General features: G+C 39.2%; 1 protein-coding gene across 1 annotated transcript in view; it reads left to right on the top strand.

Annotated features, from left to right (window-relative positions):
• SNX4 (sorting nexin 4) overlaps positions 1–17078 on the top strand; it is a 58125-nt gene that overhangs the window by 18435 nt on the left and 22612 nt on the right. The window contains exons 3-6 of the mRNA XM_030579770.1: positions 7621–7759; positions 7843–7992; positions 10376–10423; positions 16274–16329. Of these exons, the coding sequence (XP_030435630.1) occupies positions 7621–7759; positions 7843–7992; positions 10376–10423; positions 16274–16329 (393 nt within the window). The remainder of the gene's footprint in view (positions 1–7620; positions 7760–7842; positions 7993–10375; positions 10424–16273; positions 16330–17078) is intronic.

Raw genomic sequence — 17078 nt, forward strand, 5'->3', positions numbered from 1 at the left:
TGGAATCTCCTTCCTAAGACTTTTTTGAGGTCAGCTTGACAAAACCCTGGCTGGGATGATTTAACTGGGGATTAGACCTGTTTTGAGCAGGGGATTGGACTAGATGACCTCCTGAGGTCCCTTCCAATCTTGATATTCTATGATTCTACGATTCTCTTGTCATGTTAAGGCTGCAGTCCTTAACATAAGAGTAGAGTATGACATGAGTAAAGTAATACTAAGTGATCCCACTTGATGTCTTGAGTCTTAATTCAATATTAGTTAAATGAATGGATATCTTGGAAGCAAGCTTTAAAGAAAGTAAAAATAATGTCCTCCTGATTGATTAATAGAAGATGTACAGTATTGCCAGTTTCAGGCATTCAAAAATCATGAGTCATGTCTGAAAATCATGAAATATTTTTAAAATAAGAAGTTTTGGGTACATTTTCTTTTCCTTCTGATATGAGTCTTTAGATTACAGTTGGGGCATGTTTTCTGGCTCTTTTAATTAACCGTGGGGGCTAGTGCCTTTTTTTTAAATGAAACATTGACTGTCTTGACTGCAGAAGCTGGGGTTTTAAGAAAAACACCAAATATTGAGCTACATTATAAAATTGAGAGTTGGCAACACTGGATATAACAGAACAATTATTTTAGAAGGCTAATTTACAAGGGGGGAAAAGTACCATTCTCTAGTCTATTCATTATTTAAGGGCTGATCCGACATGAAAGACAAACTCCTTAACTTAAGGAGTGATGGAGAGCCATATTTAATTCCAGCTGCAGCCTTTATAAGTGTAGTATTACACAAAGCCTGGATGACTTTCTAGTATCTCTGTGAGAGGAGACATTTTTAAATGATATAAAAGCATATTCATGGTTCATTTGGGGAAGGAATTAGCAGCGTTTGCAGCTGCAGACTACTGCTATCCAGAGTCATCCTTGAAAGGTGCAAGCTGGTGTGCAGATTTTTCAGTGCTGACTCACTGATACTATTGATCTTGGTCTTGAGAGACCTCACTTATTTGGAAAGTGAGAGGTGTAAACCCAGGTCTTAAATAGCACTGAGAGTTGATTGGATTATACACACAAAAAAGTGATTTTTGTGGTATGGATTTTGTCTAAGAGTTGCAATGAAACAGCCACTGAATAGCTTCCCAAAGATGAAAAGCTATTGCTTTATGCTCTAAATCATCTACAGCTATGTAAGCCTGTGGAATGATTTAGCGAGAGGTGGGAGGACATTGCAGTCAGCAGGACCTCTTCCTAAAGGGCTAGTATTGTCAAGAAAATAAAATAAAATAATGTTGGTAGATAACAAAAACACTTCGCAGCTTGAAGTTCAGCTCAGTTTTTTGGCCCTTTTCCTCCCACCCCCCGCCCACAACTTCCTGAAGACATTCTGTCTCCCAAAGAGCCACCTGTGAAAAGAAGTGGGTAATGTTCTTGTCCCCTATCATAAGCAGAAATTTGTAAATAAGAATGAAGGTAACTTTTGTCTAATTTGAAAAATTGACAGTCCTACTAAAAATGTTCAGAAATAGGTTGTGAAGAAGACCTGAAACAGTCAGTGTAAATTTGACCACAGTTAGAATTACTGTGGCCCATATTCTGCAGGAATTCACCCTAGATTATCATAATTTTTTTAAAGGCCAAAAGGTACTGTTATGAAATTGGTTTTAATAACTTTTGCTCTTTTAGTGTATTTAAGTTGTAAGGGAGCTGGGTTACTTCTAGCAGAATTTTGACCCCTAGCTCCATTAAAGAAGTAAACATATAAGAACATTGTCTGGTACGTATGTGCTTTTTCATACTGGGTGTTTCTTCTGAGACCCAATGAATTAACTCCCAAAAGATTGAACATATGTGTATTCTGTTAGTAGAGACAGTATAATTTAAAAATACCCCGATACTTCAATGAAGATCAAAAGTCTGCTTGCATGGAAAAACTTAAACTGTAGAAGGAAGATCTAGGAAAACAAAACAATCCAAAGCCACATTAAGTGCTACACCAGGGGTAGGCAACCTATGACACGCATGCCGAAGGCGTCACACAAGCTGATTTTCAGTGGCACTCTCACCGTGTGGGTCCTGGCCACCGGTCCGGGGGCTCTGCATTTTAATTTAATTTTAAATAAAGTTCCTTAAACATTTTTAAAACCTTATTTACTTTACACACAACAATAGTTTAGTTATATATTATACACTTATAGAAAGAGACCTTCTAAAAAGGCTTAAATGTATTACTGGCACGCAAAACTTTAAATTAGAGTGAATAAATGAAGACTTGGCACAGCACTTCTGAAAGGTTGCCGAACCCTGTGCTACACACTATGTCCAGTAAATATTGTTATGCTCATAAGTGGTTGAGAGGATCTGCTCTAGATCACTAATTAGTAGTAATTTTTTTAACCAAATCTTAACGGGATTAAAATAGGAGTGGACCAAATGTGTTCCACACTCTTACAATATAGCCCACCCTCTGTAACAGGAAGGTAGTGTTCCATCAGATCAAGACAGCACTTAATGGAGGAATCTGTATTCCCCATGTAGTCAGAGTGGTGGCTGATCTACTCCACTTTGTACAGACTGAAATGTGGCCTGCTGGCTCCAGGCACTTTTTCAATATAGTTCTTCAGCAAAGCTTTCTCTTTCCCTCTGTACCACAAATTAGAATAAAGTTGCATCCTGTTGGTGGCAGTCTTGCTTAGGTGACAGTTACAGCCATTGTAACAATATCATTGAAGGAGGCCAAGTCTGTAAACTAAATGATCTTCAGCTTTAAAAACACACAGACTGGAGGTTTTTAATATTGAAATACTTAAAATTGTTTAAATGCAGGCAACCCAATCCTGAACTCCCTACCAGTGTCATCAGTGGGGAGCTACTTGCTGAATTCCATTGAGAGTTACTCCTCCATAAAAAGCTCAGGGATGAACCCTAAAGTTTTTGTTGTAAGTCAGTTTCTCTGTTTTGCTTTAGTACTGGTCTAATTCTTTTACCTACTGGTCACCAGCAATACCATTGATACTAGTTATAATTCAAATAGTCTTGAAATAAGTTATATTCCTCTTTCCTCACTCCTAAGGAAAAAATAACTTACTGCTTACATGCAATGAGAAATGTTTGCTCTGAACTCTGAGTGCTGCACTGCCTTTCATACCTGCATTACAAGGGGCTGAGCTAATGCATACATTCTTTGAGTACAGCTGTGTAGGCAGCCACATCATCTTAGCCCTGGTCTACACTACACGGTTAGGTCGACATAAGCTTTCTTACAATGTCAGTGTACACACTACAGCCTTACTTCCACTGGGAGCTTACATAATAACTCCACTTCCATGAGACGCATAGGGCTTATGTCAGTGTAGTTAGAGCGATGCAGGGTCCATGTAGACAGCACATTCCTTACATTGGCTGTTCCCTGAGCTGTGAAATTGACAAGAAAGTCCTCCTCACTGGGCTGCCCTCCATGCTGGTTTCTCTGCTCCCAGCTGGATTGTTTCCCAGGCTCCCTGCTCCCCGCTTGGAGCTGGACTGCTCCCAGGATCCCAGCTCCCTTCTGGAAGCCCGGCTGCACCAAGGCTCCTGGTGGTGAGGCGAGATTCCAGGCAGCTGCCCTGCTCTCAAGGAGAGAGGGCAGGGAGGCAGAGCCCCAGAGGCTAGCCGGGCTTCTGGCAGAGAGTGCGAAGCTGAGAGCCCCAGAGGCTAGCTAGGCTCCTCACGCTGCCCCTCTTAGGTCAATGGAAGCACTACTGGTGAGGACACACCGCTGACTGAGAGAGAGGAGTGTGGACACGAACCACTGTAATAATTACTGCAGTGGAGGTAAGTCAACCTAATTTAGGTCTGCTTAAGTTTTTAGTGTAGACATGACCTTAGAGTGGAGATGGATTGTGATGCTGTGGTACTGTTATTGGATAAAGCTGTGGTTTGATTTAGATCTGTTTTATAAATCTTGGCATCTGTCAGCAATTTGAGTGTGTTTTCTGGCTTAAGTGGAGCTCATCCAGTTTTGTTTTTTAATCAGCAGCAGTTTTATGTGTTGGAATGTTTATGAATGAGTATCTTCTTGGTGGTGGTTGTTTCCTGTGGAAATCGTGTGTGTGTGTTTGTGTGGTTTCAATTATTTGGAGTAAAACTACTTAATCAAAAGGATGTTTTAAGCATCCTGATTAAAAACATGCTCTGCCCATATGGGGAAAGAATCATTGACTTAAAGTAACGGATGATAATGGGATAGCTCTTTGTTGTTTAAAGTTCATTTACTTAATCCAATGTTAAGTCATTAGTACAATACAGGAGCTGAAACAGCATACAAAACAAGGATTTTGTGGTTCTTAAATTTATAATGGGGCTGTGTTTTTCAGGGTTCAAATGTTGATCATATAGCTTCATTGTCTTAAAATGTACCACATAGCTTTGGTAAGATTATTGGAATTTAGTCTTGTAACTTAGAGTTTTGTTTTTAAAAAATCAGATTAATGGTTGTCTTAGTTCTTTAGATACCTTTTAAAAAAAAAAAAAACTTTCTCCACAGCTAGAAGTAATGGATAGGAGCAGGTTCAAACTTGACATTGTACAGCTTGGAAGAAACAGAGCACTGTACTGCTGAGTACCATTAAATCTTTACAGCTGGTAATTCCATGGCAGAGTTAATAGTACTCACTGTAAGTTTATACCAGCAGTTCCCAGAATACATTTACTGCTGCTTAGAAAAATTAAATTTGGTCACTTAATAAAAAGCAAATATATTTTTAAATCTACTGTAGGTTTGCACATTGAGGACCCTGTTTTGAGTTTCTTTGCATGTGCATATTTCACTGTATCAGTGGTGGGCAACCTGCGGCCTGTCAGGGTAATCCCCTGGTGGGCCACAAGACAGTTTGTTTACATTGACCGTCTGGAGGCACGGCCACCCGCAGCTCCCAGTAGCTACGATTTGCCATTCCTGGTCAATGGGAGCTACAGGAAGCGGCGGCCAGCACGTCCCTGCGTGCCACACCGCTTCTCACAGCTCCCATTGGTTAAGAACAGCAAACCACGGCCACTGGGAGCTGCGGATGGCACAATGTAAACAAACTATCTCGTGGCCTACCAGCAGATTACCCTGATGGGCTGCGTGTGGCCTGCGGGCCACAGGTAGCTGACCTCTGTACTATATGGTGGTTTATAGGTGAGCAACATATATCAGTAATATTTTCTGGTTAAATACTAACATGTACTGTTGCATTATAGCAGAATGTCCTGTGTATGTTAGGGGGTGGGGGTTATTTATTACATAATTATTTTATTATTAATATATGTGTGTATTGTTTTTCATCCCAAAGGTTCCCAAAATGCTTCACAATCTGTAGCAATACAGGTTTCAGAGTAGCAGCCATGTTAGTCAGTATCCGCAGAAAGAACAGGAGTACTTGTGGCACCTTAGAGACTAACAAAGTTATTTGAGCATAAGCTTTCGTGGGCTACAGCCCACTTCATCGGATGCATGTAGTGGACAATACGGTAGGAAGAGAGAGAGAGAGAGACAAACACACACACACACACACACCATGAAACAATGAGTGTTACCATACACACACTCTAACAAGAGTGATCAATTAAGGTGAGCTATTATCAGCAGGAGAGAGAGAAACTTTTTGTAGTGGTAATCAAAATGGTCCATTTGCAGCAGTTGACAAGAAAGTTTGAGGAACAGTGGGGGGTGGGGAATAAACATGGGGAAATAGTTGTACTTTGTGTACTGAACTATCCACTCCCAGTCTTTATTCAAGCCTAGTTTAATGGTGTCCGTTTTGCAAATTAATTCCTATTCAGCAGTCTCTCGTTGGAGTCTGTTTTTGAAGTTTTTTTGTTTTAATATTGCAACTTTTAGGTCTGTAATTGAGTGACCAGGGAGATTGAAGTGTTCTCTGACTGGTTTTTGAATGTTATAATTCTTGATGTCTGATTTGGGTCCATTTATTCTTTTATGTAGAGACTGTCCGGTTTGGCCAATGTACATGGCAGAGGGGTATTGCTGGCACATGATGGCATATATCGCAAGCCCCTGATGGTGTGGCTGTTGTGGTTAGGTCCTGTGATGGTGTCCCTTGAATAGATATGCAGACAGAGTTGGCATTGGGGTTTGTTGCAAGGTTTGGTTCCCAGGTTAATGTTTTTGTTATGTGGTGTATAGTTGTTGCTGGTGAGTATTTGCTTCAGGTTGGGGGGCTGTCTGTAAGCAAGGACCTGCATCCATCTTTGCACGTTCTTTCCATGCTGCTTTTTACACACATGGAACACTCCTCAGAACCAGTTCAAAAAGCCACTACCTTTTCCACATTTAAATCCCATCTGAAGATGCACTTCTACCATGATGCCATCAAGAAATTAAGCTAAGGGGCAGTTGGGGTAGATTATGTATCTAATGAAAATAACAAAATACAATATTTTTGAGGTGGGGAGTGGGGGAAGAAGGGTTATATTATCAGGATTTAACCAATTGCGCTGACTACTTTACTTGTATGTTGTACCTGGTTACCCTTCCTTTAGCCAGTTTGTTTTATTTTGGGTTTGGGTTTTCTTGGACTGTAAACTCTTAAATCCTCTGAATATGAAAAGGACTCCATCTTGAGGTCTAGTCAACTTAAAAGATCTTTCAGGTACTATACTTATTTCTGAGGCCTTTTTAAACATCTTTGTGGCTTTAGAATTGCACTTAGTGTTTTTAAAATGTGTGTTTTCTCCACAGTTGTTGTGTGAAGATCCAGACTAATAGGGAAGACTGATTTTAATTATGGGGTTGAGCCAGTGAACACTTAGGCTGTGTCTACACTGCCATTTTCAGCGCTAAAACTTTTATTGTTCAGAGATGTGAAAAAAAAACCCTTGAGCTACAAAAGTTTTAGCGCTGAAAAGCGCCAGTATAGACCGCATTATCGCTGGGAGCCATCCTTCTGGCAATAAAGCTACCACTGCTCATTTGGGGTGGCTTTTTTATTGCTGGGAGAGCGCTCCCCCAGTGATAAAGCATGTCTTCACTACCCACGTCACAATGCTGCCATGGCCGCGCTGTAACTTGGGTAGTGTAGACAGTACTTATATCAAGCATAAGACTCAATCCTGCAAGATGCTAAATACTCCTGTGAAGTTCTGAGGCCCTTTGACTTCTGCAGAAGTCAGTGGGACTTGAGGGCTAGAGGTCCTTAGAGGATTGAACCCATAGTGCTTACTGCTGTGAGTAATAACTTTGGTGGCATGAGTGCAGTTACTCATATGCATAACTGTTTGGTGGATTGGGCCCTAACTGACTCTCTGAAGAGTGAAGTGAAATGCACAAAATAAATGAACAGGAAAACGGGGTAAGGGGGAATCTCAAATCTTCCGGTTACTGGTAAATGTAAAAATCTTGAGGGATACTTGTAGTAGGTTTAAAAGAAAGTTCAGGTAGCTTTGTGAAATAACTTGGTGTCCATTTTAAAAAATGATCTTAAATACTGAAGAATGTTAAATTATTAAAGTAATCACAAGTGGGGTGCTATGATTTTTATTTATTTATTTATTTTTATATATTAGGTGTCTGAATTGTAACAATTGTACTGATGGTCTTAGAAAAATATCAGTAACACTCAGTTTGGATATTTTATTTTTCAGAGCTGTAGAGTCTCAGACTGAAGGACAGTGCTCCCCACCAGACTCCCTTTGGAGGCGATACAGTGAATTTGAGTTGCTGAGGAATTATTTGTTAGTTAACTATCCACATATTGTTGTTCCACCTTTGCCAGAAAAAAGGGTAAGAAAATTGAAACTTCAACTCACTTTGCCTTACATTTAGCACTGAATTTAGCTGCTCTTAATTCCATTCTGTTCACACAGGCTGAGTTTGTTTGGCATAAGTTATCAGCGGATAACATGGATCCAGACTTTGTGGAAAGACGAAGGATTGGTTTGGAAAACTTTCTAATACGTGTGGCTTCGCATCCCATCATTTGTCAGGACAAAATTTTTTATTCCTTTTTAACACAGGTATTGTAGAAAGGCATTCTTTATTTCTAAGTACTTCCCTCCACTTTTACTTAGTTGTTCAGCTTTTAAATATTAAACACTAATAACTTTTCTTCAGTGACTTATAAATTGTTTCCTGCTCTACTTCTGCATTAACAAATTAAAGCTGGGCAAGTGTTACTAGGTCATCTAATCTACCTCCTGTCAGTACACAGTGGTGCTTTACAATGTGCCTTATAAGTCTTTTTCCAGTCTCAATCTAAGGCTGTTAGGGGATGAAATTACCACATCCCTTAGAACTCTATTCCACAACTTAATGTAACTCAGTCAGGAAGTCTTTCCTGACACTAAATTATAAATATTTAGCATATTATACATTTTGCTGCATTTACTGCACTGACTTCCAGTTTGTTGGTTTTTTTGGTGGGGGCGGGGGTAGGCAGTTTGGATGCAACTGACTAATCTATTAGACCAGTGGTTCTCAAACTTTTGTACTGGTGACCCCTTTCATACAGCAAGCCTCTGAGTGCGACCCCCGCCTTATAAATTAAAAACACCTTTAAATATATTTAACACCATTATAAATGCTGGAGGCAAAGCGGAGTTTGGGGTGGAGGCTGACAGCTTGGGACCGTCCATGTAATAACCTCACGACCCCAAGAGAAGTCCTGACCCCCAGTGTGAGAACCCCTGTCTTAAACCTTTTATGTGCTTTAGTTCTTGGCTATTTCATGCTCCAGTCTGACAGCTGTGATCGACAGGAATGCCCTCACTGACAGTCCTAGAGTGTCCACTCTGGGGGAAGAAGAGAACTAGAACTTACTGATGTTCACGTCACATTGTACTGTTGTGACTGAAATTTCTTTTTTAGCTCATAGTTCTTATTGAGGTAATATTATTATTTTAATTGCTTTGTGTGCCTAATAGTTGTGATATTGCATTTTACACATTGGGATGAAATTAATGAACGCTTTCTATGATTAATAGTGACACATACATACCCTCCTGTACCGTACAATATAATTCTTCAAGCCTGTTTTGGTGTCTAGATGGTAGAATTATTTCATTCTCGCATCTCTCACTCAGTTTTTACTTAGGCAAGCTACATCTTTACTTAGGTGTATTTATGTGGTACTTAGGCAAACTTAGGTGTACTGAGATGTACTTAGGCAAGCTACATCTAAGGCAAAGCTACAAGTTCTTTTTAATCTTTCTTGATACATTACAGGTGGCTGAACTTGGTGACTTCTGCTGAGATCCCTTCCAGCCCTACATTTTTATGCTTAATTCCTCCAGCTCTTTAATCCTTTTTTCTTGCTTTCCTCTGAATTTTCTCCAAGATGTCAAGAATTGTCTTTGTTGTAAGTCAGTGTCCAGGACCGTGTCCAGTATCCTAGGTACGGTCTGATAAGAATTAGTCTCCTTTCTTCTGCTCAAATAAGATTGAACTTTTTTTTTAGTTGTCATCACCCTGCAACTGAATATCTAGTGTAAGTCTAGGATCATATTTGTCACCGCTAATAGTGATCATCACAGGAAGATTGACTTAATGAAGGTAAACGTAATTAAAACTTACAGGAAAGTGGCATGTATGGTACTTGCTTTTGCTTTCTTAATATTTTTTCTTGTTTGTGAAAGTTTCTGTTTACAGTTCAGCTTACAACCTTTAGAGTATTCCGCTGTAGGTTATTACGAGGAGCATTATGTGAACATGCTGAATGTTTATCATCTGCATTAGCCAGACAGTACAAAAGAAGAGTTTTAAATTTGCAGTGTGAACATTGCCATCTTGACTACTTCAGTTTCTTACTTAAGTTAAGACATTTTAAAATTTTTTTTTAAATGTGCCCTATTTTTGAGGTATGCTGTTTTGAAAAGTGGTTCATTCATTTGGTCTTGTTGGTCTGATGGCTTAGCCAGTCACATAATGAGCTAGAAATGAGGCAGCTTGAGGCCTTAACTCAATCTCAGTCCTGGAGTTGGTGGTGGCTGGGAACATTAAAGAAGTAACTCTGCCATTACCCCTCTTCTTATAAAGTGTGAATCACTCGTCAGACAAGAATCCTCTTAAGTACACAGGATAATGCAGCCTGCTGGTGTCATGTAGTGAAAGGGAAAATTTGTAAAGGGGGTGGTGGGTAAACATAAAACCTGTCATACAGAATGACCCATTATTCTAAGTCCAGACATTGAAAGGAGGATTTTCTTGACATACCTTTTTTAGAACTTGGTCTAGTGAGTGGGACTGAGCCCATATTTGGATGCTTCGGGTTCCCACATAACCCAAGGAGGATTCTCCAATGTCCTTTCTGCCTAGAAGTGGTGCTATTATTATGTCTCCTGTAGACTGTGCTTGCTGTATGTTTGTCAGTGACAATTACTGAAGTGAAACTTTTATTTCTAGGAAGGTGGATGGAAAGAAATGGTGAACGAGACTGGGTTTCAGTTAAAGGTAATAATTATATGCATTTATGTAGTGAATGTTGTGACCCTGTGAACTGTTCTGACCACAGTTAAAGACCATAGTTCAGTGTCTCTGCAGAGTTATGCTTGCTGTTGTGTTAAAAATAGCAGGCCCATGACGAACTGCATAATTTTGACCATATAAGGAGACAGTGTAGTACTGGTATTATGTAACAGATAATTACCAGATTTCATAAGTGAGGGAAGTTGCAACAGGTCAGTTAATCTGCCCATGTTTCATATTTGATGCAGTGTAGAATTAATGTTAAGGATTATGACCCCTGTATTTTTAAAAGCAGACTGAGCTGGTTCAGAGTGACACTAACCTAGATAAATATCATCCAAAGCAGGACCGTAAAGGCCAGCTCTAAAGGTTGACAGCCTTGAAAGAGGGAGTGCTTATTTGGGCTGGTGAAGTGGAACGTACAAATAGGAACTGAAATGCTTCAGCCAAAGCTCTCAATACAGTCCTGAATGAATTTTGAAACAGACCCTGGGGTTTGGTATGATAAGTTAGGTACCTCCAAAGAAACCTGAACAAGACAACAGAAGAGAAGCAGAGATGGCCAAGACCAAGGAGGATGTGTCTGATGGGACGAGTAGCCAAAAGGATCAGATAGGAGAAAGGACAGTGCTCCCTGGCAATGGAGGTAATCCAAGATATACTTGCCTGGTTCAACTGTTGCTAAGTCTCAGACTAGATATCTTATGCAGAATTTTATTTCCTTAGTTAGACCATTTGAATTTTAATTAGTTTTGAGGAAGTCACTCCAATAAATCCTTAAAGGGAACATGCTCCTCTGACTTCTTATAGGAGGCAGTTGAGAAGAAAATTGAACATCCAGTTAGGACAGACTCCTAACAAGATCCACCTATACTCTGAATGCAGTCAGTAGTGGGAGAGGGAAAACTGGTGGAGGACAGGCAGGAATAGGTGAAGTAGTGTTACATTAATACACAGGCAAAATATAGGTGCATGGGAATTTAACAAATTCAACTTTTGGGCATAGCTATATGTACTCTGATTCTGTGGGTGCAAAATATAGTGTGTATGAATCTAAGCCTTCATCTTAAATATATAGTCTCTAATTCTCTTGGTTGCAAAGAAAACCTTTCAAATGTGAGTATAGAGGAATGAAGTACTGTTGTCTTGAGTCTGCTGAAAGCCTTAAAAATAATTCTGGGGTGTGATCTGTCCCCATTAATCACAAAGAGGTTTAATGCTGGCACCTACTGATGATGGCAATTTGACTTTAATTCACTGCTGATTGTATTACTGGGCACATCCTGCTGATGTCCATATCCCATAATTTCAAACTGCCTACCTAGTGTGAAAATCTGCACCTGTCCCCTATCCACCTACCACAACCTTTAGCTTCCTTCCTTCCCAACGCATACACCATGTACAGACTACATCTTCAGTGCCACTATGTATGTTCAATAAATTCTGCAACTGACTGAAAATTAAAATTGTAGTGCTAGCGTAAAACAAATTGAACTAGTACAATATTCCTTTTACATACTTTCTGGTAAATGAAAATGGAGCTTTTATTTATCTGAAGCTGCTGCAGAATATCAGGTCTTTGACACCAAATGATGGATAAGCATGCTGTGGATTTGTGGTAGACTTTTGTCTTGTGGTGTCTCTGCTAACACTGCTAGGCATCTAGGACCATCATTCTAGGGGACAGTTTCTTTATGGCACTGGAGTCTTAAGAGTGGACTCTCTTTAAAGTTTGTAATGAGATCTGTATTCATTCAGTACATTGAGGCATACAGGGAACTCAGCCATATAATGGAGAGTGGGATTTTCCACATAGTGATTAAGGGTACTGTCAATGTTCAGTTGAAAAAAATAGATGAACAAGAAGACAAGTATTCCTTATAAAAGAGAGGCTAAGTTATCATCCAAGGAGTTAGGCTGTAAATTCAGGAAGAAATATATATGGCAAATAATAGAGGAGAAACAATGTGAGAGAGGAGGTTACAGGGGAATATTAAAAGGTAAAAATTTAAACATTTTAATGATGCACATGTAGAAGTAGGAATAGCGTTTGCAGTGGTTTTCCTGTGTATTCATTTGAATTGCAAGATTGACCATGTTTTTATTAACCTCTTGATTATCTATGGGCTGATACATGGATGTAACATCTGCTTGACAGATCTTTTTGGAAAAACTTGATCCTATCCCTGCTCTGCTCCTTTAAGTGTTTAAAACTGCAGAAGACAGTTTTTTGAACCGTCATTTAAAATTACTGATCGCACGTCATAATTTGCAAAGAATTCAGATGGTAGACGTTGCTACCTCGTATTTTTAAATGGTGTCATGTATGTTGTGCCCCCAAATCATCAATTAATGAAAGCTTCTGTTTTAGGCTGTGTTTTGAGAACGGCAGCTTGGGCAGTTTGAGTTAGTTGCATAGAAAATGGTGGGAAGGGCATAATAAAAATTTTTATTAAACTCTTTGGAATAACTCGACATAGATGCTCCAGAATGATAGTAGGAGAGGAGAAAATTATGGCATGTAAGAACAACCGAGAAAAATATAGTTTCTGTTAAACAAATTGTCAGATACCTGGCCTCTTGAGTTCAGTTAGCTTTATTAAAATGTAGGTTACTAGAGAGGGGAAGAAGGAACCCAAAGAACAACAGTTAAATTACTGCAAAATATTCAAAATAAACAACTGGTATCTTAGGTAAAATGTAAGATGGCAATTGCCTTCCTGCTGTCTAGATTTCTGGTATGATTATTTTCTCTGTAGAATCCCTGATTCCCTAGGGAAAATGTTACACTTTTATAAAATAATGAGGAATGGAGCCTTTCTGTTTCCTTTGCTAAACCTTGTAATTATACATTCAGTTTCTGTGCTGAATGTAAAAATAAAAGGTTTTTAGTAAGCAGATTGATTTGGTTCCTTATGGTAGCTTTAATAATATCATCAGAGGCAGATTTATACTTGGAGTGCGTAGTTGTATAGGACCAGAAGCAAGCCATGGGCCCATTTGCTGCCTTTCTTCTGTGACGCCAAAGGGTTTACAGACTAATTAGATAGCAGAGTCCAGACACTGCAATACACTAGTCGAACAGATGAAGATTCTGTGTTTAAACCAGGAGGATTTATTTTGGATTACCCTAACTACTCTGGGTTAGAATTCTTAGAATTCTCTCTCTGCCAGCTGTAATGCTTTCCCTCTACCCCCAAAATACTGTGATTTAGAATACGTGTTTAAATGTTCTTTCAAACTTTTTTGCTCTGGGAGGTCAAAATACAATGCAATATATTCCTGCAGTCATAGTTAATCTGGAGGAGGAAAAATACGGTGTACAATTCTTTTCTCTCCCCCCCCCGCAAAAAAAACAAAACAAAAACAAACACTCCCCACCCCCCACCCCCCCAAAAAAAAAAACTTAACAAAACCGCACTGGCTGCTCCTGAGCACAAAGCCAGTATCTCTTTTTAATTGTTATATTCCATATTATCATCCAGGTTTGCTGTGTGTGTGAAAGCTACTTGACTCAATCTCAATTGACAGCCAATTCCACTTCAAATATTCACTCAATTTACCCACCTCTGTAAATTCTTTTTGCACGTACTCTCAATTTACAAAAATGTCTGTCCAGAAACCTTACATAAACTTGCTCTAGCTTTGTAGTAACTCTTAGCTAGCTTGTAGTATGATTTTTGTTTGAAATTACTGAGTAAAAAAAATGGCCAGGTTGATAACACAGCCTGACTTCTTGTGAATTATTTCCTTCTTGTGCATCATCAATAGTAAAGATTCTGCAGGACAAATTGTTTCCTCAGTTACACCTGTGAAACTCCTTTTGGTTTTGAAAGATTATGTATGTGTAACTGAGGTCAGAATTTGGTCCTGTAATTGGAACTTAGTTAATCCTTTTGATAATGCATTCAGAACCCAAAGTAGAATTGACTGTCTTGCTCTCCCAGAGAGTTTTTAGCTCTGTAGTTTGAACAACTGTATATAAACTAGTATAAATATACTTGCTTACATTATGGGCAAAAGTGAATCGGACTGTTCAGAGGAAACAAGTCTCATGACCAAGATGTTGCCAGACACCTTTGAGTAGAACAGAGTCTTGAGACCTGTCACTTATCTTTGTGGAAAAACTAGCCAGTCTATTCTTAAATACAATTTAAAAACCCCTTCCTTTGAACTCTGAGAGATCACTATAAGGGTTTTGGGATATTTGCTCCCTCAGTCTGTAGAATGTTTGGAGAAGCAGAGTTACTGCTGGAAAGCAACTCCTTTTTATTCCTTGACCACACTTTTGTATAATACTCCATCAGTAGCTGTCATGCCAATCGCAATAGCAAAATTACTTTTTAATTGAGCTCAGACGTTGTGCTCAGCACTCTACCAACATGAGACGAGATCCCAGCATCAAGGATATTACAGTGAAATTCAGACACGGTACAGCTTGGACACGATGTGATGGGAAGCGTAACAGTCTCGTTCTGGTGCCAATCTCATAAATAGAATTTACTGACAGGCTTATGAAGGGAAATTTTCTACTCTAACTCCAAGCGAGCATTGGGTTCTACTGGAATCAGTTGCTAAATAACTTTTTTAAAACTGCTCTTAAGAGTTGCTAACTTTGCGGCAATTGATGCACAAAATATTATTCCTATAGCCAAGATCATAGCTAAAAGCTCTCTCTGCCAGAAGGTATAGTTGTGAATTATCTCTCTTACTGAGCCTTTTGCACCAGAAGTCTTGTTTCTTTTAAACCTACCTCTTTTCATTTGAAGAAGGATTAAGCTAAAGTGAACTTGGGCAACTTCTGAAGGAGAGCATCCACACAGGGATTGCATGTGCTCTAATTTAGCACCTTGCACCTTTAATTAATTTGTCTTAATTTTCTTGAGTGTCTCCATCTGGACATGTCCTTAAAGGCCTTACTATCTGAGGCAGGGATTGACTTTTTGTTGTGTGTACATGTCTAGCAGTCAGACTCCAATGACCAGGACATGTAATAAGCATTACAGTAAAACAAATAAAAAAGTGGAGGCATGTTGCTCCTTTTACAGAGTAAACAGAAACGGATTAATTCTAACTAACTTCTTAAAAAATTTAAACCACAAAAGCAAGAATTAGTATTGGGAATTCCATCCCTCAGCTGCAGGCACTGGTAGAATAACATTTTTCTCAGAAACCGAGCAGAAAGTTTAATTAAAGCAGCTGTTTCTTTACTGAAGAAAATCCAGTGATCCAATTTGTGATTCAGTATAGCAGTCTCCTATCTATTGAAAAGGAACACTGCATCCAAAACTTACACTGTTCTCATTCACAGATATATGTATGCTTTTCTCTACAGTAACTCTGAAAATGAGAGAGAGAACACAATAGATTTGTGTTTGATGCCACTGGGGAACTGTTTTTGGTAATTCAGACCATATAAAGGTCATTTCCACTATTGGTTATATTTTGGTTTGAAAAATATATAAAATAATTTGTCCATATAGCCTTAGTCCTACTTGCATCACCTGAAAAGAATGTAGGGTTATATATCTTAATTTTGTGGTTTGTGTAACATTTCAAGAAAAGAATATTTTGCTGGGGTTTGTGATTATACTAGTTGAATGATATTAGATACTGTTTACATGCTAGTTCACAGAACCGTTTAGTTTTCTAGCCTTTTCTCTAAAAGCAACCTGACATTAGCTCCTTCACTTGTCAGATTTGTTCATATGTTTGAAATTTTTGATGAAATACCATGACAGAAAACTGCAGATTTCTACTGTGGCTGCCAGCAAAGAGATACTGTTGCTTGCTGTTTGTTATAATGCAATTATATTTCAAACTTTTTTTTTTCAGGCAGACTCCAGGTTAAAAGCTCTTAATGCCACATTCAGAGTGAAAAACCCAGACAAGTAAGATTTTTCGTACTAGTTACAGTTGTAATTATGAATGATAGTGTGTGCTATCTATGTAATTTTTCATTTCTGAGTGTATGCTATCTGTACACTTTATAAACCTCATTAACAAACCCAATAACAGACAGAGAGAAGAGGCTGAAAAACCCAGTTCACAGGGAGAGCAGGAAACTCTTAAGGGAAATGCCATCACTCTTATGCAGAATCTAAGCTTTCATTTTAAAAAAACAAGGGGGAAAAAAAAATCTAGTCTTTGTTTGCAAAGAAACCTTTGCAAATTAATGCAGTGGTACCTTCCTGAATCTGCAAGCATACATAGCCAATATCTCTCTTGTGTGTACACACACACAACTATATGCACTTGCCAGTGCTGCAGTTCCCAAGCTGCCAATTTTCACAGCTGCTATTGGAAACCCAGATCAGTTTCAGTCTTGGGAGCTGTGGGTAGCTGCAGAGGCAGGCACTGGAGTTATTAGCTGGATAGGAGGCCCATTAACAGAGGCTGAAGTGTGGGGAGTATAGTAGCAGACACTCCTCATTTTGGCCAGAGGAAGTTAGTATAGGACAGTGGTTTCCAAACAGTGGGTTGCAGGAAAGTGTCAGATGGTTCCACAGGTGCTGGCTTCTTCCTTTCCCCGGGGTTCTCAACTCCAGGCCCTGCCCCCACTCCACTCCTTCCCTCAAGGCCCTGACCCTGCTCTGCCCCCACTTCGCCTCATCCCAACCAGTTCTACACCCTCTCTTGA

This window comes from Gopherus evgoodei, chromosome 11 (assembly GCF_007399415.2).
Source record: "Gopherus evgoodei ecotype Sinaloan lineage chromosome 11, rGopEvg1_v1.p, whole genome shotgun sequence".
Classification (NCBI taxonomy): domain Eukaryota; kingdom Metazoa; phylum Chordata; order Testudines; family Testudinidae; genus Gopherus; species Gopherus evgoodei.